This window comes from Neoarius graeffei, chromosome 12 (assembly GCF_027579695.1).
Source record: "Neoarius graeffei isolate fNeoGra1 chromosome 12, fNeoGra1.pri, whole genome shotgun sequence".
NCBI lineage: Eukaryota > Metazoa > Chordata > Actinopteri > Siluriformes > Ariidae > Neoarius > Neoarius graeffei.
This window is the reverse complement of record NC_083580.1, coordinates 15,105,462-15,130,277: the sequence shown is the minus strand read 5'-3', so window position 1 is coordinate 15,130,277 and position 24,816 is coordinate 15,105,462. Positions and strand designations below refer to the sequence as shown.

Genomic DNA, 24,816 nt, shown 5'->3' with positions numbered 1-24,816 from the left:
ATCACATGGGATTGTAATGAATAGTTGACACTCGCATTTTCAATATGATAAGTTATTAAAGGGTTATTTATCGAACATTATTAGAGCTTTATCACAGAGCATTATTAGATTTTAGGAAACATTTCTGAACAGGAATCATTACCAACAAGCATAGATGTAACGATTTATGAATATGTGCTTCAGATAATATATTTCCAAAAATGACATTTTATAATTAATTTTACATCTGGTATAAAATGTAAATCGCAGGCCTGTCACTGGATCACAACATTATTAAGTAGTGAGTTCAGCACTTCCATTAACGGCTGCTTGTTTTCTGTTTTCACCCCGTTGACTTTTCGTTGACTTTTCCCCTAATTTTTTTAATTTTTTGAACAGGAAAAGGGAACTGACTGTTTACTGTGCTCTAGGGTTATCTCATAACATATTTTCCTGTCTGGAAAACTGATAACTTCCCATGATTTCAAAAGCTGCAAACAAAACAAAGACTTGGGGGTGGGGGGATATTAGGGCTGATTCATCTATTTCATCTTCATTGCCAAGTGGGCTAAATGTTAACATGCTGTGTGAAATTAGAGCAGAGCCAAATTTCTTGAGTACAATGTGATATGACATTTCTTTCATAAATTATATTAAATTATTAGTTAAATGATCTGTATTATTAGTTCTCTGTTAGTTATATTTTAATTATTATTTTCAAACAACGGGCTGCACGGTGGTGTAGTGGTTAGCACTGTTGCCTCACAGCAAGAAGGTCCGGGTTCGAGCCCCGTGGCTGGCGAGGGCCTTTCTGTGCGGAATTTGCATGTTGTCCGCGTGGGGGTGCTCCGGTTTCCCCCACAGTCCAAAGACATGCAGGTTAGGTTAACTGGTGACTCTAAATTGACCGTAGGTGTGAATGTGAGTGTGAATGGTTGTCTGTCTCTATGGTGGGGTTTACATTAGACCGGATCATCAGATTAACGTTTTTAAAAACGATTAGCGTGCACACAGCAACGCCAATACACGATTCGCGTGCACACAGCAACGCCAATACACGGATACGCTAATCACATGACTAATTCGGCACGTAAGTTGAAATGTGTCAGTGCGGCTCATCGCTTCCTCCTCAGCGGCTGCGCTCCAAATCACTCCATCCTGAACAGCGAGTGCCCTCTGGAGGGTGCGCACTCCGGCCCTGCGCAGCTCACAGAGCGCGCGAGTGTAGTGCACGAGCAGTGATTCGGGACTGAGCCGCTGTGCGCAAGTCACTTACCACTTGCAAGTGGAAGGATGGCAAGCCTAAAGACCATCATAACTACACAATGGGCAGTATTTGCATCAGTATTTGCAGTATTTTCATACTTTTATACTCTTTAATGAAAGGTGATACAAGGCGGAAGTCCGCGCCGTTTTTCAGCAGTTGCGTCACATGACCAACGCCAGCGAATCAGGAAGGTGGATGTCACAGTGACGTTGTCCAATGACGACGCCAGCTAGAGCTCAGCACAGCATATCCGCGTATTCTCAATGTTTACACAGCACCGGACCAGACACGATCTGGATTGAATACGTGGACCCTGGCGGATTCCCGTTTCCCGGCGTTTTAATGTAAATGGACAGTGCATCCGCGAAGAAAACGAGACAGATACGGTCTAATGTAAACTTGGCCTATGTGTCAGCCCTGTGACGACCTGGCGACTTGTCCAGGGTGTACCCCGCCTTTCGCCCGTAGTCAGCTGGGATAGACTCCAGCTTGCCTGCGACCCTGTAGAACAGGATAAAGCGGCTAGAGATGATGAGATGAGATGAAATTTTCAAACAACTAAAAAAGTGTACTATTTGAATAATGTCGTGTCTCTGTCCATAAACAGTGATGTAATGTTTTATTCTTGTCTTATTACGTTCTCATTTTTATTCCTTTTTTCTTTTTTTAGGTCAATCTACATGTTGTTTGAGAAAGAAGTGGTGGTCAAGGGGATTCCAGCATATCGGTACACACCTCCTCGTGATGTATTAGCCAGTGTAAAGAACAATCCCGAAAATGAAGGTTTCTGCCTTGAGAAAGACAAATGCCTGGATGACGGAGTCTTAAATGTGGCGGTGTGTCGCAAAGGTAATACTATGTACACTATATGGCCATAAGTGTTTGGACACCTGACCATCAGAGCTTAGGCATGTGACCATTTGCTGCTATAACAGATCCTACTTTTCTGCGAAGGCTTTCCATTAGATTTCAGCCATAAGAGCATTAGTGAGGTCAGGCACTGATGTTGGGCGAGGAGGCCTGGTGCACAGCTGGCCCATATAGTTTATAATAAAATGTAAATAACAACTATCACGCTTCCTGCTACCAACACTGCTGTATTAGTGTTAGTTCTAATCTAACACTAATGGGTAAACCGACAACTGGTCTGCAATTTAGCTCTTGTAATGCTTAAAATGGCACATTTTTTAAAAAACTTTCCTATTTATAATTGTGTCTGATATTGAAACTAAGAAAATGTGCATTATAGTAAAGCTTCCTAGCTGACAATGTCCACACCTTGCACTTGCATGAGTATCAGGATAGAATTTTTTTAATAGAATTAATGCATGTTCACCGCGACCTTGTCAGTCAGTATTTTAATATTTTTAAAAATATCACCAAAAATAATGAACGAGAGAACTTAATTTTCCCAGAAGCAGGAAATTCACATGATGCAACACCATGCTGACAATGTGACTTATACATAGAAAATTCCAAATATTTCATAGATGTGAATGTCATTTATAAAGCTTGATTACTAATAACAGTTAGGTTAGGAGTGAATGACATTAAAACATTTTAAACTGAATATAGCCTATAATAAATATATAAATTATTATGATATATATATCAATTATTGCTATTTTCACCATTGAATCCTAGAAGGTCATTGGATGCATCATACAGTATATCAAACACCGGCTGCTAGATTTAGCTCAGTTATCAGTATTTAAGTTGAACATTAACCAGGACAATGCCACAGGCAGCACGGTGGTGTAGTGGTTAGCACTGTCGCCTCACAGCAAGAAGGTTCTGGGTTTGAGCCCAGTGGGTGCTCTGGTTTCCCCCACAATCCAAAGACATGCAGTTGTAACATGGCTGTAACATGGCTGCCCACTGCTTTGGGTATGTGTGTGTGCTCAATGTGCATGTGTGTGTTCACTGCTTCAGATAGGTCAAATGCAGAGATGAATTTCGCACGTGTATGTGTGATAAAGTTGTTGTTGTTCTTCTTCAACGAAGGCCAACTATGTGTGAGCTATTTGTATTACTGACACTCAAATACTTCAATACCCAAATGACTAAATTTCTTTCTTAAAAAAAAATTCCAAAATTCATATAAATCAATTTTAGCTTGCCTATACATTCCAAACTTTTTTGTTCTTGAATGAAGCTTAAAATGTTTTTAATTTATTTGCCAATAGAACAAACTTATTTCAAACTTATTTTAAAGTCTAGACTTAAGTTTAATCTCGTTTCGGGTTTATAGTAATTTCATTATAGGAAATACTATATTCAAGATAGGTTTACTTGCTAAGACTTTTGTAGTGTAACTCTAAACACTACCCTTGAACCCTACAATGGTGCTTGAAAGTTTGTGAACCCTTTAGAATTTTCTATACTTCTGCATAAATATGACCTAAAACATCATCAGCTTTTCACACAAGTCCTAAAAGTAGATAAAGAGAACCCAGTTAAACAAATGAGACAAAAATATTATACTTGGTCAGTTATTTATTGAGGAAAATGATCCAGTATTACATATCTGTGAGTGGCAAAAGTATGTGAACCTTTGTTTTCAGTATCTGGTGTGACCCCCTTGTGCAGCAATAACTGCAACTAAACATTTCCCGTAACTGTTGATCAGTCCTGCACACCGGCTTGGAGGAATTTTAGCCCATTCCTCCATACAGAACAGCTTCAACTCTGGGATGTTGGTGGGTTTCCTCACATGAACTGCTCGCTTCAGGTCCTTCCACAACATTTCGATTGGATTAAGGTCAGGACTTTGACTTGGCCATTCTAAAACATTAACTTTTATTCTTCTTTAACCATTCTTTGGTAGAACAACTTGTGTGCTTAGGGTCGTTGTCTTGCTGCATGACCCACCTTCTCTTGAGATTCAGTTCATGGACAGATGTCCTGACATTTTCCTTTAGAATTTGCTGGTATAATTCAGAATTCATTGTTCCATCAATGATGGCAAGCCGTCCTAGCCCAGATTCAGCAAAACAGGCCCAAACCATGATACTACCACCACCATGTTTCACAGATGGGATAAGGTTCTTATGCTGGAATGCAGTGTTTTCCTTTCTCCAAATATAACGCTTCTCATTTAAACCAAAAAGTTCTATTTTGGTCTCATCCGTCCACAAAACATTTTTCCAATAGCCTTCTGGCTTGTCCACATGGTCTTTAGCAAACTGCAGATGAGCAGCAATGTTCTTTTTGGAGAGCAGTGGCTTTCTCTTTGCAACCCTGCCATGCACACCGTTGTTGTTCAGTGTTCTCCTGATGGTGGACTCCTGAACATTAACATTAGCCAATTTGAGAGAGGCCTTCAGTTGCTTAGAAGTTACCCTGGGGTCGTTTGTGACCTCACCGACTATTACACACCTTGCTCTTGGAGTGATCTTTGTTGGTCGACCACTCCTGGGGAGGGTAACAATGGTCTTGAATTTCCTCCATTTGTACACAATCTGTCTGACTGTGGATTGGTGGAGTCCAAACTCTTTAGAGATGGTTTTGTAACCTTTTCCAGCCTGATGAGCATCAACAATGCTTTTTCTGAGGTCCTCAGAAATCTCCTTTGTTCGTGCCATGATACACTTCCACAAACATGTGTTGTGAAGATCAGACTTTGATAGATCCCTGTTCTTTAAATAAAACAGGGTGTCCACTCACACCTGATTGTCATCCCATTGATTGAAAACACCTGACTCTAATTTCACCTTCCAATTAACTGCTAATCCTAGAGGTTCACATACTTTTGCCACTCACAGATATGTAGTATTGGATCATTTTCCTCAATAAATAAATGACCAAGTACAATATTTTTGTCTCGTTTGTTTAACTGGGTTCTCTTTATCTACTTTTAGGACTTGGGTGAAAATCTGATGATGTTTTAGGTCGTATTTATGCGGAAATATAGAAAATTCTAAAGGGTTCACAAACTTTCAAGCACCACTGTAAGTCCTAGTCACAGGTGTGCCCACTAACACTAATTTTAATCCTCAACTTTAAATCCTAACTAGTAAATATATATATGTTGTTTCTTTATAGAGCAAGTAATGATGTGGCACCAGGTAGCCATGCATTACCTTCTGGTTTGTTGTTGTAATTCAGCTACAGTGAAATGTGTATGTCAGATATGGTTTTCTAAAGCCTAGGTCACAACCGGACGTACGATTTTTTGGCCGTGCGATTTTTGCCGTTTCCCAAATCGCTGTGTTTTTTTTTTTTGTTCATGGAGAAAGACACACGTTGGCCGTAAGTTTGTCTTGCAACCTGAAAAAAACGTAAGTGCCCGTAGAGTTTGTTTGACATGACAAAGAACCTCTGCGGCCGGTCTGCGGCCAGTCTACGGCTCGAAAATCAGCACGTCACATGCGCGCCCTCCGTGCGTTTCTTGCGTTTTTTGCACGTAGACCAGCCATAGGAGCACGTACGGCTGGTTGTGACCGAGGCTTAACCAAACACCTTCGGTCAGAGCTTAGGCATGTGACCATGACTCATTGATATAATGCATTCCCTCGCCCCTCAATAACCCTAACCCTAACCTAAACCTAATTCTAACCCAAACCCTAAAACTAAGTCTTAACCCTCAAACAGCCTTTTGAAGAAGTGAGGACCAGCAAAAATGTCCTCACTTTCCAAAAATGTCCTACGTGTTGGTAAAAAAACTTATTCCAGTCTTCAACATGTAGCAAGTACACACACACACAGACAATTTTCTCTATCTCTCTCTAAACCTGGTCACCTGACACAGAGGTCCTGGCTCAAATCTAATCTCCCACCTGTGTGTGTGTGTGTGTGTGTGTGTGTGTGTGTGTGTGTGTGTGTGTGTGTGTGTGTGTGCGCATGTGTGTGTCTCCAAGGCCTCAGGTTGTATGACCTTGGTTTCATTTGCAGAGACATGTGTAGTAACTATCACTCAGTCATTATGGTGTGTACATTTCACTCTGCAAGTTGAATTTATACTTCAATCATAAATTTTGCAATGATCTTTTTTTTTAAAAACTCCATTCCATTGTTCCTTTTCCTTTTTTACACACTACACAGGCACCACCTTTGTTGTTCAACACACACGGTGGAAAACGGTCCCCTTTGACCCACTAACACATTCTATTAGTGTTGTGTGTGTGTGTGTGTTTGGTTGTACGTGCAAACGTGTGCATGTGACTGAGTGTGTTATGTGATATTTATTTCAGTCTTGTGACCTTCTACACTGAAGGAACATGTTCTAGATCTGAAATGATATTTGGCAACTTGGTGTAGAACAACGTAATAAATTATATAATACATTCAGAGTTTGAGGACTAACAAGTTTTCCAAACGTCACAGGATCACCATCTGATCAGTTTCTTATTTTCTTGCATGACATGTCGTCTAACACTGTGGCAGTGCACCAATTCGATTATCCAACTGGGAAAACTGTTATGATGCAAGTAGTCTTCAGGATTTTATTAAAACTACAGTATGTAGTTTACTAGTGTTTCTGATATAACCCTGTCATGCTGATTTCTAGTGTCACACCTCTGTTATATACTTTAAAACCAGTTGAGTGTTTTTGTAGTAATAAATGAGAGAATCAGGTTTTTAGTCTTTTCCTGAGGACAAAAAGTACATTACTTTACAGGAATTTAGCAGATGGTCTTATAGAGAGTGATGTGCAACATACCTAGAGCAGCAGGTGCCTTGCTGAAGAGCACTTTAGATAGTCCTGCTGATCAAGGGAATTGAACCAGCAACCTTTCAGGCCCAAAGCTGCTTCTCTAGCCATTAGGCCATGGCTTCCTTTGAAAGCGCCACATGAGGGCAGGTATACATAAAAATTTGGAGATTGTGAGGCCATTTGGCGTATCCTGACAAAATAGAATGATCTCATCTCATTATCTCTAGCCGCTTTATCCTGTTCTACAGGGTCGCAGGCAAGCTGGAGCCTATCCCAGCTGACTACGGGCGAAAGGCGGGGTACACCCTGGACAAGTCGCCAGGTCATCACAGGGCTGACACATAGACACAGACAACCATTCACACTCACATTCACACCTACAGTCAATTTAGAGTCACCAGTTAACCTAACCTGCATGTCTTTGGACTGTGGGGGAAACCGGAGCACCCAGAGGAAACCCACGCGGACACGGGGAGAACATGCAAACTCCGCACAGAAAGGCCCTCGCCGGCCACGGGGCTCGAACCCGGACCTTCTTGCTGTGAGGCAACAGCGCTAACCACTACACCACCGTGCCGCCCCAAAATAGAACGATATTAAATGAAATTAAAAAACAACAATAAATATAACAACAAAGAATACAGATTTTATCTAAAAAAAAGAAATTATTAGGTTATAGTTAAGATAAGAAGTTATAGCCAAGCCTGATGATTAGTCACTTTTTTTTTTCTAAGGTCATTGGCTATTGTGCTTCAGGTTGTAAAGGAAGAGATGTATCACCCAGATGCGTAATTGTATTTTGGGAAAGTTCACATTTCCGTCCACACACCATTCCAATTCAGTTCAGCAACTTGACATAAGCAATTCATTTATTTAATTAATGTTGGTATATATATTTAAACACACACACACAAAAAAAAACTTAAGCAAAGGGATGGCACGGTGGTTAGCATTGTCCCCTCACAGCAAGAAGGTTCTGGTTTCAAGCCCAGCGGCTGGCAAGGGCCTTTCTGTGTGGAGTTTGTATGTTCTCCCCGTGTCTGCGTGGGTTTCCTCCGGGTGCTCCAGTTTCCCCCACAGCCCAAAAACATGTAGGTTAGGCTAATTGGTGTCTCTAAATTGACCGTAGGTGTGAATGAGTGTGAATGGTTGTTTGTCTCTATGTATCAGCCTTGCGATGACCTGGTGACTTGTCCAGGGTGTACCCCGCCTCTCGCCCATAGTCAGCTGGGATGGGCTCCAGCTTGCCTGCGACCCTGTACAGGATAACCAGCTACAGATAATGGATGGATGGACTTAAGCAAAGAAAATTCCTTGGCCACACATGATCCATTTCAGATTGTCTTTGGAAACAAACGTAAACGTTCCATGAAGCTGTACAACTGTCTGTACTAATTTAGTATTAAATGAATTTATTGGGCGTGCAGAAACAGTGCGAATGTCTTTGTAATAGCAGGAATGTCTGCTGTGAGCTAAAACCTAAATGAGCTTAAACTGTTTTATAGATTTCCCATTGAGCCATTATGTAATGATCATTGTCTCAGGAGCTATTTAGGTCATGGGGCACACAGTGGAATCTCAGAGCTCCAGTGTCATGTAATGTGGCTTGGATAAAAATAACGGGAAATGAAACAGATGGCCAAAAAATTCGAGAACATTTAGCTGAGGTCATGGGACATTATGCTACTGTGACAAAGGTCACGCCTTTGGTAAGCTAGAGCTATTATAGTAGCTCAGATACTTTGAGGTGAATATCCAAGGAAATAGCTTCACCAACATTGTGCTTGCTGCTAAGGTAAGGTTGAACACACTGGTGTGAAGTCGGTGTTGCATATATTTCCAAATAATCTGAGACGCTGATAAGGACAAGTTGAAAGCAGGGTTCAACAGGATCTGCACAACGTGGCAGAGGTTGTAAGCTGATGTAATGACAAAGGTTGGAAACTTGCTAGTGACTAGACCAGTAGAGTGGTGTGTAGTCATTAAATGCACGGAGGATACAATAAGTGGACAATTATAACATTTATATTTAGTCATTTTCAGAGACAAAATTACTTTATTACCCAGACCAGCTTCTAAAATGGCTGAAGGCGCAGCAATAAAGTACTTGAAATTTTTCTAAGGATTCATGACCTGATACACTAATCCTGGTTTATACAGGTGGTAGAGTCCTCTGTTTCCCAACCCTGGTCCTGGAGTGTCCAGGCCCATGTCCTGCAGTGTTCAGGGCTCCCAACACACCCGATTCAACTAATCATCGAATTAACAGCCTTTCCTGAATTGAACATGCAGGACGGGATTGGGAAATTGTGGATTATTCCGATAAAACGGATCTCAAAACCTACTCAAAACAATAAATGCCAGGGCAGAGAAATACCAAGAAGTGTTATACTAGCTATCCAACTGATAGGTCTGGAGAATTTTGATGAAGAAAGGTAGATTCGTGGTGAGATCATTGAGAAGGACATGCGAGGTTCTGTGAAGTTGAAGACCTGAATTGCCATTCTGGGCTGGGTTTCCCGATAATGTTGCCCTTTAGTGCGAAAGAGCAAATTTAGAGACGCTCTTAAGCAACAAATGTTGTCTCTGAACATGGTTTTCCCAAACTCACTCATAAGAAGGTCTCTTAGGAGCAACATTACTAAGAGCTTCTTTGCAGTGTGCGTCCCCAATAAAGGCATTAGTAGTTGCTAAAAACATTTGTACTGTAATTGCTAAAGGCATTAATAGTTGCTAAATCCATTCAATGAGGTCACATGGCGTTCATTTTTCACCAAAAGCAATGAAATATAAAGTTAAAACATGTTAATATATTGCATCGTTGTTAAGCATTACATATATAGTGTGGTAATTAATAATTGAAACTTTTTTACATTTTTTGGACAATAACCTTTTTATTCCAAGCGTGTTTTTTTAATTAAATGAACAAATGTGCAGACGAAAGAATGAGCAAATAATAAGCAAAATAATTCAGTAAATGTGTTCCCCAGGCTTGCTCATTTCACCGTTATCCACAATACCAATGTTCTCCCTATATATATATATATATATATATATATATATCTCATCTCATCTCATTATCTCTAGCCGCTTTATCCTTCTACAGGGTCGCAGGCAAGCTGAAGCCTATCCCAGCTGACTATGGGCGAAAGGCGGGGTACACCCTGGACAAGTCGCCAGGTCATCACAGGGCTGACACATAGACACAGACAACCATTCACACTCACATTCACACCTACGGTCAATTTAGAGTCACCAGTTAACCTAACCTGCATGTCTTTGGACTGTGGGGGAAACCGGAGCACCCGGAGGAAACCCACGCGGACACGGGGAGAACATGCAAACTCCGCACAGAAAGGCCCTCATCGGACACGGGGCTCGAACCCAGACCTTCTTGCTGTGAGGCGACAGCGCTAACCACTACACCACCGTGCCACCCAAGTCCAAGTCATTAAAGAAAATTTCGAGTTGAGTCCACTACCGATCCACGATGAGTCTGACACAAGCCCCGCCCACTATCAACAGGGCAAATAACATGAGAGAAGGTTAACACTAGCTAGTTCATCAGTCACCAAGCAAGTCCCGCTATCAACAGAGCAATGAACACAACGTGTCACTTCCTTCTCTGGGTGGAGTCTTGCCAAGTAATGATTGAAGTTCGAGGTCGTCCCCGTCGTCTCCTCGATAGTTCTTCTACATATGGGCCACATAGCAGTGCATTTTTTCCCACTGCACGAGAAGTCTGTATAAGCAAAGCGGACAATCCTAGGGGCTTCTCTCCAGGCATTTTAGCGCCATTAAAGTTAGTTTGTTCCTGAACAGGTGAATGTGCGTTCTCTTGCACAAAATAAGTATAAAAATGAATGTAGATATAAATATCTTATGCCAAGTTATCATGTTACAAGAAATAAAGAAAAAAATCAGAGTCCTTGTCTCCAATTTACGAGTTCGAATGCAGTTAATGCACGAGTCCGAGTCCAAGCCCGAGTCATCAGTGCTCAAGTCCAAGTCAAGTCATGAGTCTTTAAAATTAGGGCACGAGTCGGACTTGAGTACTACAAGCCTGAGAGAGAGAGAGAGAGAGAGAGAGAGAGAATTCAACCTCCTTCAATACACACAGATCAAAAACTAACACACTCTCTCTCTCTCACACACACACACACACACACACACACACACACACACACACACACACACACGATGTTAGAGGTGCAGAAATTTGTCTCTCTTATGACACTAAATGAGATAATCTCTCACCTAATGAAGTTAAATTTGATTAAAATGTGGCGATATCAATGTGACATTACGATATCCATACATAATTCCATAACGTTGAAATATATTCATAATATTTTTGTATATTTATTTAATAATTAACTCAATGTATTTGCAACATACAAGAAAATAATGTAACGCCTGCAGCAGATTCAATACCAGTTTCCGCCCATTGATAGGCCCTGTCCACACGGCAACGGATTCAGGTGAATCTGATAAAATTGTTTATCGTTTCAGCCTGGCGTCCACACGGCACCGGCGTTTTGGGTGCCCCAAAACGAAATCTTTTGAGAACGGGTTCCAGAGTGAAAAAATCTGGCAACGGAGCCGTTGCGAAGTCGTCTGGATGAGTAGAACGGATTTGTTTACGATGACGTCACAACCACATGTGCTTCACGCCGGGTAGAAGTGTAACGAACTCGATGCGAGTTGTCAACAAATCCTATAACTTGGTTCATGAAACGCGCTTACAAAATATTTTCACTGTGAATATTTATTGTGTAATGGTGCAAAGTGAGAGAGAGACAGAGAGAGAGAGAGAGAGAGAGAGAGAGTGAGAGAATAGCCCTTAGGGCAGAGTCAATCCCGCCAGCAAAAATAGGGGAAAAAAAGGAGCGGTCTCACCTCTTCAGATGTTTATTCCGGACCATTAAAGAATTCTGGAGGATATCAGAATGTTGGCGTACCGGCTTCCATCTACCCCCGTTCATTCCTCTTTCCGCGTCTCCATTCAAAAAACGAGCACGTGATTTAAAGGGACTATATCCATAGGATAGGGAGTGAGAAAGTGTGTGCGTGTGACAGTGACAGGGATAGTCACTGTGCGCATGCGCAGTTATGCGCATGCGTCTACTTCTATTGTTCTGGTGTCTCCGATGGGACCGTCTTACAGCGCACGTAGAGGTGTGGCATGTGTATTGCATCGTTTTCAGCAAGCGTTGCGTTGCCATATGAACCTGATATTTTACTGATCCGTTGCCCATGTGGATGCGATATTTAAAAAAAAAAATCTCGTTGTCGTGTGGATGTAGCCTATGAGAGTCCCTCAGAGGCACATGCGCATTCTGTGTATTCGGCTGTGAGGAGACGCTAGACCCCGAAGCCGCCGCCAGGCGCCGCTAAAACCGCCATTTAGAATTTGAGCCGCCGCCAGCCAATAATTTTGTAAGCCAATTTGAGCTGCTATCTAATAAAATTTGGCTGAGCCACTAAGAATTGTGTACATCAAATAATGGGTTTATCCACATCATGAGCTACAAGAAAAGTGACACAAACATGATCAACTGTACACACTAGTAGTAACACAATAGAGACGTATAGGCATACACTGTAGAGATTTAGAACTGATATCACAGCACAGAGAGCCACCACAAGCTTGCCGTTGTGACTACCTGTCTGGCTTCCCGCCCCTCACACCGTTCCCACGATACACTGGGGAACCCGGGAACCCACCCAGAGCATCAATCGACTCCGATATCGACGAGATGGCTGCATTCTTTGCCGCTGCTGAGGGAAAGTGTAAAGGTATTTTTTGTTTGTTTGTTTCACATACTTCGAGATTGATTAAAAAAAAAAAGTACTCCACCACTCTACTTTCATCATAGTAAGATAGCTGCCAGTCCTTCACTGGTCATTGCTAGTGAGAGTAGATAGCTAGATGCCTTCCTCGAACAATCCAGATTAGCTTATTATTAGCATTGAACTACAATCTTGCTAGATTTATATTTACAATGAAGTAAGAGCCAGGGGACCTGTGGTAATTTGCTATTTATTCCCCCCATTTGTTTGATCCGTTCGCCCAGATATATGCCACACAGTGACGTCCAGTATCAGCCATTTGTAGCCATAAACATTTTGGTGGCTGCAGCAGCCATTAAGGTTTTGGCTGAGTCAGCTAGCCAGCCAATAATTTCATCAGCCAGCCATTATCCTGAAAACAAACGGCTTCGGGGTCTAGGAGACGGTCTTTGTTGTGAACGAGTGGTCTAGGTCCATCGTACGTTCAGAGCAAACTAAAGAACTATTTTGGCTACGATGTTGTTCGGGAAAAATCATGTTAGCTTGATGATGGAGCTTAAGAGGTAATTAAAGATGCTCTTGGCCTTAAGAGTCTTTCAGGAAACCCACCCCTGGTCTGTAATTTGAACTCAAGGTATATAGCTTATGAGGATGTCTGATGCCCAAGAGGGTTTTTTGTTTGTTTGTTTGTTTGTTTGTTTGTTTGTTTGTTTGTTTGCAAAATGAAGCCAGTGGAAGCCACAGAGGGGGGGAAAGAGCATAAAATATAATTTGAGGATTTGAAACAACCTCAGTTGTGCAACAGGTTTTGATTTGCATCACTATGAACCTTTCCTCCACTACTTTTTACTCATCATTTTCTCGGTAAACTTAGTTGCATCTTACTGTTTTTAGATATATTATCATGATAAAGGTAGCTCCCTTGGGGGAGAGGTTTGCGAGAATTCTGTGTCACAGCAATGCTGAAGATGGTTATTGTGGTCAAGTTTATCTTCTAAGGAAAGATTACGTTGCACAAAAAAAGGGAGTGAAGTCGTGGTTGTGTCAAAAAACCCCATCCTTGGTGTCAGTTTACTTGTAATTTTGAAGTTTGTGTTAGTCTCATCTCATCTCATCATCTCTAGCCGCTTTATCCTGTTCTACAGGGTCGCAGGCAAGCTGGAGCCTATCCCAGCTGACTACGGGCGAAAGGCGGGGTACACCCTGGACAAGTCGCCAGGTCATCACAGGGCTGACACATAGACACAGACAACCATTCACACTCACATTCACACCTACGGTCAATTTAGAGTCACCAGTTAACCTAACCTGCATGTCTTTGGACTGTGGGGGAAACCGGAGCACCCGGAGGAAACCCACGTGGACACGGGGAGAACATGCAAACTCCACACAGAAAGGCCCTCGCCGGCCACGGGGCTCGAACCCGGACCTTCTTGCTGTGAGGCGACAGTGCTAACCACTACACCACCGTGCCGCCGTTTGTGTTAGTTTTTATGGAAAAAAAGAAGTGTTTATAAATAAATAAAACACTGCATGATGTTTGTAATTGTTCACTGTTCACTCCTTTTCTCTGTAAATTCGATGAGCTTCGCCTAATTTTGGAGGGGTGTGAAGGCCATATAGTGAAGGTCACACCTATGGTGTGGTGTGTAGTCTGTTCTTTCTAGAATAGTATGTGCTCTGGGTGAAGGAGGAACTGAAAAACAGGATATTTTTGAATGATTTTGCAAACGGTGCCAATGGTAATACCAAAATCTGAAAACTCAGTGTGTGACTTTGACCACAAAATCAACTGTAATGTACTAATTTTCCTCTCCGTTCACTTTCAATTCAATGTAACTACATGGAAATGTTCTACAACCCCAAATTAGAAAGGGTTGGGACAGTATGGAAAATGTAACTAAAAAAGAAAGCAGCGATTTTCTAAATTTACCTTGACTTGTATTTCATTGCAGACAGTACGAACCCAAGATAATTAATGTTTTGTCTGGTCAACTTCATTTCTTTTATTAATATACATCCATTCGTGCGTTTTAAGCCTGCAACACTTACAAAAAAAGTTGGGACGGGGAAATGTAAGGCTAGTAATGAGGTAAAACAATTCAATAATGATGTGATTTGAAACGGGTGATGTCGACAGGTGATTGTAATCGTGATTTGGTACAAAATCAGTATCCGGGAAAGGCCTAGTCTTCGAGGAGAAAAGATGGGTCGCGGATCTCCAGTTTGTCAACAAGTGTGTCAGGAAATAATTGTGTAACAACCCTCTGATGTAGGGAAACAGAGGAACTGGGAGCAGACTTCAGAACAAATGTGTTCTTTTTATTTTTCACCACACTTTCCAGTGACTTAACTATACATAGACACACTACACACACATGTCACCGCTGTCTCTCGTTCCTGGCTGTCTGAAAGACGCACAGAGACATAGGTTAATAGGCAGCCAGTAATTAGACACAGGCGCACCTCGTCACACGTTACCTACTGGTTCAACCTGACTCCTCGCCGTTCACAGCCGACGCTCGACCATATCCCCGCTGCCACAAATTTATTTTTTTTTTAAAGTTCATCAAAGTAAGATAAGAAGGGATTTAGATAGTTCACCCTCTATGCTGTATAATATCATTAAACGATTCAAGGAATCTGGAGGAATTTCAGTGCATGAAGGGCAAGGGCACAAGCCTAAGCTGAACACCCATGATCTCTGATCCTTCCGACGGCACTGCATCAAGAACCGTCATTCATCTAGAGCTGATATAACCACATGGGCTTGGGATTACTTTGTCAAGCCTTTGTCAAGCACTACAATACAGAGTTATATCCACAAATATCAGTTAAAACTTTACTGTGCAAAAAGGAAGCCTTATGTTAACGGTGTCCAGAAGCTCTATCGACTTCTCTGGGCTCAGAGGCATCTGGGATGGACCATCACACAGTGGAAACATGTATTGTAGTCAGATGAATCAGTATTCCAGGTCTTTTTTTGTAAGAAATGGACGCCGTGTGCTCCGGACCAAAGACAAAAAGGACCATCCAGACTGTTACCAGGAACAAGTCCAGAAGCCAGGGTCTGTCATGGTATGGGGTTGTGTCAGCGCCCTTGGCAAAGTAACTTACACTTCTGTGAAGGAGCATTAATGCAGAAAAGTACATTGAAATTTTGGAGCAACATACGCTGCCTTCAAGATGACATCTTTTCCAGGGAAATTTCAACAAGACAATGCAAAACCACATTCTGCACACATTACAAAGGCAGGGCTGCGGAAGAAGAGGGTGCCTGTCCCCTCTGTGCCCATTAGAGAATGTGTGGTGATTTTTGAAATGAAAAATATGACATACTTTTGCACACCTTAAGACCTGTTTTCAGAAAGAATGGGACAAAATAACAACTAAAATACGTCATCACTTGGTCATGGTGAAAGTTAGGCTTTGATCAAGTTGTCAGGTTGCTAGCATGCCATACAACCTAAACTGGAAGATTTTTAAATGTCTAAGACGCTCTTTAAATGCAATTTTCTCCTTTTCGTTTTTGGAGGTTACCAGATTTTACTTGTCTCTAAACATCTTTTAAGCGTTGTGTGAAGGAATGGCAACATTACAAAGTGATAAATGTCCCAACTTTTGTGAAATGTGTTGCAAGAATCAAAATTGTAATGTGTTTAATCTGCAAAAACAATAACATCCATGAGGTAAAACATCAAATAATGCGCTGTTGTATTGTTTTGAGTGCAATACAGGTCAAAGATTATTTACAGATCATTGTTTTCAGTTTTAATTTCAGTTTCAACATACTGTCCCAACTTTTTCTGATTTGGGGTTGTATTTACTTTTTATTTTTACCTAGTGTAACATCAAGGCAGGAGGGTGTAAATTCAACGTGTACGTTCGTGAATCAAGGAAAACAGGCAAAGGCCCATACAGGAAATACGGCACACAGAACCCTGAAATAAGACACCTCGCGGCTTAGCATAACAGCATGAATGGGTAGTAAAACACCGCAAAGAGACAAAGCACCAGGAGACAAACAAAATAAAGATTAAACACAGAACAGGCGAACACAATAGGGTAACAAGTAATGACAGGCCGGGGTAAAGACAGTAATGTAAACAGAACCCATGACATGAAAACAGTGCTGGGAACCAGAACACACACCGAGAGGGAGAATTTGGAAAATTGAAGCTGGCTATCTATGTGCAAAGATTACACTGAGAGGCAGTTTAACAAACATGGTGGTAAAGACAGTCATTATGTGTAAAGATATCTAAAATCTTGCTAGTTAAATATCCTTTGCGTACACGGTGAAAGTTAGGCTTTGATCAGGTTGCTAGCATGCCATACAACCTGAACTGGAAGATTTCTATATATCTAAGACGCTCTTTAAATGCATTTTTCTCTTTTTCATTTTTGGAGGTAACCAGATTTTACTTTACTTGTGACTGAGAGGCAAAAGAGAAACATATTTCAATTCAGGAAAGTCTGAGCTTGACTGCATGTGCCCACATATAGACAGGATAATATTATATTGATACTGGTGCATTATCTGGTACGTAATTTGTATTTATTATAGATTGCTTTATTAAATCTAATTATGCGTGTTATATTTAAAAGTCATTCCATGAAATTGAGTCATACATGAGCTGATAATCAACAAGGCGTGGAGCGCTGAGTTGGCTATAAGCCATGTGTGATGAGTTTGAGTGGAATAATTGTTTTATTCTATCCACATTCACTGGATTTTAAGAAACAGAGCACTTTTAATTTTTGCAAATTCGATAAATAAAATGTTTATACAACACGTCTGACAAAATAATTTCCGCTTCGAATGTAAAGAAACCGTCGAAATGACAGTAGCAATTTGTGAAAAATGCTACAATAAAAATTCTTGAAAAAAAAAAGTTCTTAAAATCAAATAATTTTATTCTATATTTTGTTCCTTTTTTTATTTTTTGGGATTTTGTTTTCGAGTAGAGTTTTTATTTCGGCCTCAGTTGGTTCAAGTAACAGGTGCCGCCATTTTCTTCTTCTTTACATTTTTTTTTGCCAGTTGGCAAACTAACTTAAAGGTGCATTACTGCCGCCGACTGGGCTGGAGTGTGGAACAGGAGATATTGGAGAGGAAAAAACTATATCCTTTTAGCTATTTCTGTTTCTTTTAAATACTTGATACCAAAGTGATATGTCTGACCTGATGAGCTCTGCCATTTTGTTTTTCTCTACTTACGGTATATGAGCTGATATCGTAGTGGTAGAGTAGCCAATCAGAGCACACAATTGCTCATATCCAGTAAATGTGGATAGCATAATTAATGATGCGTCTCTTCTCTCTTTTCTCCACCTCTTGTCTGTCCTCTTACATTCTCCTCTCCTGTCCATCTTTTCATCTACTATAATAATCTGTGCTTCTCTTCCAGGTGCTCCGGTCATCGTTTCTTTCCCTCATTTCTATCTGGCTGATGATAAATATGTCAATGCCATAGAGGGAATTAAACCAGTGCATGAACTCCATCAGACTTTCCTCGATCTGAACCCTGTGAGCAAATTTCCTCTTTGGATCAAATAAACATCCAAGAACCTGTTCTGTAAATCTGATTATCCTACACACAGGAACTCTGTCTGAATCTATGTATTCTTCTCACACACCTTTATTTGAATTTAAATGCTAATACACAGTGTTAATTATTGTATTTTACACATGGTGTTTGGTTTTGACTCAGTTCTCAATGTCCTTTAGCCAGGATATTTTAGAGTGGGTTTTTTTTTTCTTCAAAATTCACATGTTTCCAGTACTTTTTGTTTAAAGTTTACAATTTCAAATTGCGCATTAAGCAGGTTAATGGAAACACGGCTAATGTCCATTAGCACAGTTTGAAAATTCAAACTAAAAAACATGAGTAATGGAAACAACACGTGAATTTTGAAAAAAAAAACTGTCGAATATTGCAAAAAAGTTTTTATGCTCGCATGAGGTGGTTCTTCAGACAATTCAATAAAGCAAATTTTCACAAAATTGAAATGAAAACACATTTTTCGCATTTCAAATTCACAACTGTGTTTTGTCGCATATTTTTTAAAAAAATATCACTGCTATTTTGCACACAACTGCATTGCAATGGCTAGAAAGGACTTAACTGAATTAATTTTTAAAAAGTTTAATAAATACGCTCACCGGCCACTTTAATAGAAACTTGTTCCTGAGTCTAAGATTCCTGTTCTTGGCTGCAGGAGTGGAACCTAATGAATGTGGTCTTCTGCTGTTGCATGCTGAGATGCTTTTCTGCTCACCACGGTTGTAAAGAGTTGCCATGAGTTACTATATCCTTCCTGGCAGCTCAAACCAATCTGGCCATTTTCCTCTGACCTCTCTTACCAACAAGGCATTTGTTTCCACCCACAGAACTGTCGCTCACTCAGTGTTTTTTGTTTTTCGCACCATTCTGTATAAACTCTTGAGATTGTTGTGTGTGAAAACCCCAGGAGATCAGCAGTTTCTGAAATATTCAAACCAGTCCATCTGGTTCAAACCAACACCCATGCCACAGTACACTTTGAGATCACAATTTTTCCCGTTCTGATGTTTGAAGTGAACATGAACTGAAGCTCCTGATTTGTATCTGCATGATTTGATGCATTGTGCTGCTGTCAAGGGATCGGCTGATTAGAGAACTGCAGAAAACAGCAGGTGGATCGGTGTTCCTAATAAAGTGGCCATGAGTGTATAATCTTATTTTAGTGTTTAATACCTGATCAAAGTAGTATGGATGTCACAAGTATGTAAAATAACAACTATACAGATGGAGATGTACATGTTTTAAATATATTCAAATTCTTTTTACCCCTTTGTACTGGAATGTAACCTTAGTTATAGTACGTAGCACTTATTAAAGCATATATATATATATATATATATATATATATATTGCTTAACTGAATAATCGATTGGCTAAATAGGTTTTGTTTTTTGCTTTTAAAATTACAACTAGATTTTAGAGTGGTGTGTGTGTGTGTGTGTGTGTGTGTGTGTGTGTGTGTGTGTGTGTGTGTGTAGACCACAGGTATTCCCGTTCGTGCTGCCAAAAGAGCCCAGATAAACATTAAACTCGATAGAATAGCAGGATTTCCGTAAGTACACATCTTTCTTTTACAATGTCTGGATTTTATAGAATTTTTACTCTCCACTTCCAGTATATTTTACCTGTTTTGTATTTATACATTTTTGTAAAATCTGATACTGTGGTTATGGTAGGGGTTAACTTTTGGAGGAGAGATATAATAATTTGGATAGAGCAGTGGTGAACCGTTAGTATTAGAGCTGGGGACTTCAGCTCAGCCAAAACATAGCCAGACACACCAAAAAACCAACAGGGCAAAGGATTTTGCAAGGGATTAGCAGCAGGCTGGCAGGTCGCTCCGTTGTGCGTAGTTGTCAATGTTGATTTTAAAAGTAACTCAGTAAATTACTGAGGGAAATGAATACTTAAGTCTGAGTGAAAAATACTGTAGCGAGCATGCGTGGAAGAAGAATCTGGAGACAGAAATCTTAGTTTCTCGGTCGTTAGCCTGTGCTATTTGCTCTCGACAGCACTGGCTTGACCACTTTATTAGCATTCGCTAACACTACTGATGAACGCTATACCGGCTGGAAGGTGACTTCACTGCTGCGCTGACGGCGCCGACTCACGGTTAACTAGCTTTGGCCTTCAAGTAGACCTAGGGCAATAAATTTTTGGTCCCTCTCACTTTTTTTCTCAGTTCCAGAAAACTGGCAGACATCTTAGCCAGAGAGGATCGTTCATTTTTGTCAACCTGGAACGACCATCATTGAACAGAGACAGAACTGAGGATGCCTTTCGGATGAGAGGCGAAACGTTTTCAAGAATCTTCAAGCAAGTCCAGTTGCTCTCTTCAACCAACCACAGATTACTATGTACCTGGATGACTGAGATTCGTCACAGATATGTTTCTACGCACTTTGGGATGAGATCCCTATGAGAGGACTTCCAGAAAACTGGCAGACATCTTAGCCAGAGAGGATCGTTCATTTTTGTCAACCTGGAACGACCATCATTGAACAGAGACAGAACTGAGGATGCCTTTAGGATGAGAGGCGAAACGTTTTCAAGAATCTTCAAGCAAGTCCAGTTGCTCTCTTCAACCAACCACAGATTACTATGTACCTGGATGACTGAGATTCGTCACAGATATGTCCCTCTCACTACAAATCAAAATCTGATTGGTTAATTCATCTGTCACTTCCTACATAAACATACACTGCTATGGCCTTCTGTCCTGGCAATAAAGTCCTAACCAATGAGTGAGCCAGCTCTAAACTCTTCTCAGCCTAGAGACAACAAACAAAAAATATCTCATTGGATAACTCTGTTTTAATGTTTTCAGGACAGTAACCCTTTCATTTCTGAAGCAAATTTGATAGAAAATGAAGCCAAAATAGAATTAGAAGAGAACAATTATCATGAAATTATGAAAGAAATTAAAGAATGAAATAAATTAAATATAACATTTCAAATGCTGATATGTTTGGGCTTTCTCTGAAGACCTAGAAAGCCCTGACAGTTCCCCTTTGGGCTAGCGTAATAAACCAGTGTGTGTGTGTGTGTGTGTGTGTGTGTGTGTGTTCGGCAGATTGACCAGAAACCTGAACAGCACCATCTTCCCTGTCATGTTCATAAACGAGGTAACAGAAGTGATTATGGCTTTCAAATTTAAGAGGAAAATTTGAATAAGAAAATGAATCAATTTGTATTCTTGTGCCTAAAGTTAGTTCATCAACTTTAGGCACTTGTTTGTCTAGCATTTGCTGCTGCAGTTTTGCCCTGGAGCTGCAAGACTCCAATTACTCCAGTTACAAATACAAACTCTTACAAAGTGCTGACACTGGAGACTCTTTCACTGGAAACCCTGAAATAAACATTTCCTTACAGAACACTTATCAGCAATTATACATTTTATTTTTGACATTTGTTCACGTGTAGCGTCCACCATACGAGTCCCTGTGTATGCTGCAAAATTAATCAACACCTTCTGACGAATCAGAAATGAGAATTCAACAGCGATGTGGGATCAAAAAATGATAATATATAGTTATATTATAATTATTGCAGTATACAGTGTGTTGCAAAAATATTCATCCCTCTTGGTGTTTGTCCTGTTTTGTCGCATTACAAGCTGGAATTAAAATGGACTTTTGGGGGGTTAGCACCATTTGATTTAAACAACGTGCCTACCACTTTAAAGGTGAAAATGGTTGTTTTATTTATTGTGACACAAACAATAATTAAGATGAAAAAAAAAAACAGAAATCTGGAGTGTGCATAGGTATTCACCCTCCACCCAAAGTCAATACTTTGCAGAGCCACCTTTTGCTGCAAGTCTCTTGGGGTATGTCTCTATTAGCTTAGCACATCTAGCCACTGGGATTTTTGTCCATTCGTCAAGGCAAAACTGCTCCAACTCCTTCAAGTTAGATGGGTTGCGTTGGTGTACAACAATCTTCAAGTTATGCCACAGATTCTCAATTGGATTGAGGTCTGGGCTTTGACAAGGCCATTCCAAGGCATTTAAATGTTTCCCTTTAAACCACTCCAGTGTAGCTTTAGCAGGATGTTTCGGGTCATTGTCCTGCTGGAACGTGAACCTTTGTCCCAGTCTCAACCCTCTGGCTGACTCAAACAGGTTTTCCTCCAGAATTGGCCTGTATTTAGTGCCATCCATGCGACAAAACAGGACAAACACCAAGGGGGATGAATGCTTTTGCAAGACACTGTGTTATTTCTGTTGGTGTCTGATTTGCGATTGTTGATTAGCTTGATGATGATGTGTGTGTGTGTTTTAGTCCGTCTTGATTGACGATGCATCAGCTCAGAAGCTACAGAACCTGCTTTTGATTGTGAAAATCGTTCCAATCTTCCCTTTTTTCCTACTGGGTCTGGGAGTCATGCTGTTACTGATCGGCCTTTTCCTCCTCATGCACAGCTACCAGAAGATGGTAAGGAGTCTGTTTTTGTGATAGAGAGAGAATGATAGAATGAGAGGGTGAGAAAGACAGTGAGAATGACAACAAAAGGGGGGTTTGTGTGTGTGGTATGTACATATGTAACTATGACAGTTTCTCAGAAAGCCCTCTATTACTCTCACTACCTTATTTTCTTTCTGTTACACACTATAAGTTCCTGTAACCCACAGAAGAATGTGACCTCTTAACATCATGTGGTATTCACAACCTCACACTCCAGACACATGACTTTAAACTGACAGGTGCTTTATTTCCCACAATGCCGCAGTGTGAGTGTGTGTTCTGCTCAAAATGTATTCACAGCAAAATTACAGCAGATGTTTAGTATTTACTATAAGTCATCCAAGATAAACGGGGAAACCACTTCGAGCCTCATTTCATAGTCCATACTGGTGTTTTGTGATAAATCTCAGACTGGATTGGACTGGACTGGATGTGTCGTAAAGTGTAGCTCTTCCTCCACTCGTATGAGGGGATTGATCAGTTTGTTATGAATCCCCTCAGCACGCACTATATCTCCTGGTCCTGTCTCCATCTTGTTTTGTTATTACACTGTTAGAAATGGGGTACAGTAGGAGTCCATTTCTGTCCCCCAAGGTACAATCTCCATTCATATACTCCCTAGGGCTCATTATTGGACCTGACAGTAACTATGTGTACCTTTTTAGGGCCAGAAAGGTACATACATGTTCCCTAGCAGTATATAAAGCGTACAAATAAGTACCTTAGAGGCTCCTGCCCCAGTGACAAGGTGTTGTACCACTAAAGGTTAGATAATATTGACTGCCATTGAGTGGTATATTAGATATATTCCATTCAGCTAGCATGATATTGAACTCGTCTTCAACTCGTTCAATATCATCCTAGCTGAACGGAATATATCTGATATATGACTCAATTCCAGCCAATTTTATTATTATACATACACACTTTCTTTTCCAGTTTTTCGATGTCCGTTGGTATGTTTTTTTTCTCTTGTAAATATGTGTGAAGAATATCTAATGAAGTTTTGGTAGCCTTTCAGGTGTTCAACGCGTCTTTCTCTTTCCCAGCGAACAAAGAAATGCTCGTGCTCATGCGCAGCAGAAAACTCTCTCATTGAATATTCGCATCAGCTCCAACATGTGATGTCATGTTGTCTTGACAACCATGCAATATCATAAACCATATTCAACGCTCATTCTCCATTGGGTAGAGTGATGTAATACACGTAGGATAAGCGATATGCTAACGATATTGCATGCTATCAAACCAAATGAATGAAACCCGCTAGAAGGGAATAGAACACATTTTTATTCCATCAAAAAAGTGTCCAGTATGTATAATAATATACTTTATTTTCCGAGAGTGTAGTTTGTTTCCTGGTTGTGTCCCTTACGAAATATTTTGGCGAAGGTTTGACCAAAATTAACCCAAACTTTTAACCAAAATTAGACCTACTTTGGGCTTGGAATGTTGACCAAAATTAGACCTTAAAAATGAGCTAGAATATTTAAATGAGCTTAACCAAAATTTGGTTTAAATTTTGGCCGGGCCCTTAGACAAATTTTGGTTTAAAGTTTGGCTTAATTTTGGTCTAGTTTTAAGCAAATATTGGCCTAATTTTGGTTGCTTGGAACCTTTATTTAAACAACAACAGGGTAGTCCAATCAGTGGCAAAATGCCTCTGCTATCAAAAGGAGCCCTGTTATACACACACATACATCTTACAACAAACAAAAACCAAAAAAAACCCAATTATAATAAAATTTGACTACATTATTTACAATATATATTCAACATTCAATCTAACAATAAGTACAAAAAAGCTAAAATATAAAAGGATTATTAAATGTATAAAAGTATAATTATATTGGAATAGACCCCTCCCGAATTCGCCCGGATGCCCACGAAACAAAGGCCAAAAGCTGAGACCGAACCAACCACCCATCAAAGCCGACCTCGACCCGTGACCACCGCTCTGCGAGCATCCAAGTGAATCCGGGAAAGGTCAAATAATCATCAACTATAATTGTAACCTATTAAAAATTATACATCCATGATAATAAAATGATTTCTTAGCCAGCTCGGTTCTTACCCTTGGTAAATGTA

At 40.4% G+C, this 24,816-nt stretch overlaps 1 protein-coding gene across 1 annotated transcript in view; it reads left to right on the top strand.

Annotated features, from left to right (window-relative positions):
- scarb2b (scavenger receptor class B, member 2b) overlaps nucleotides 1-24,816 on the top strand; it is an 88,208-nt gene that overhangs the window by 58,686 nt on the left and 4,706 nt on the right. Inside the window, exons 7-11 of the mRNA XM_060935575.1 lie at nucleotides 1,917-2,095; nucleotides 18,107-18,225; nucleotides 19,741-19,814; nucleotides 21,336-21,387; nucleotides 22,546-22,698. Of these exons, the coding sequence (XP_060791558.1) occupies nucleotides 1,917-2,095; nucleotides 18,107-18,225; nucleotides 19,741-19,814; nucleotides 21,336-21,387; nucleotides 22,546-22,698 (577 nt within the window). The remainder of the gene's footprint in view (nucleotides 1-1,916; nucleotides 2,096-18,106; nucleotides 18,226-19,740; nucleotides 19,815-21,335; nucleotides 21,388-22,545; nucleotides 22,699-24,816) is intronic.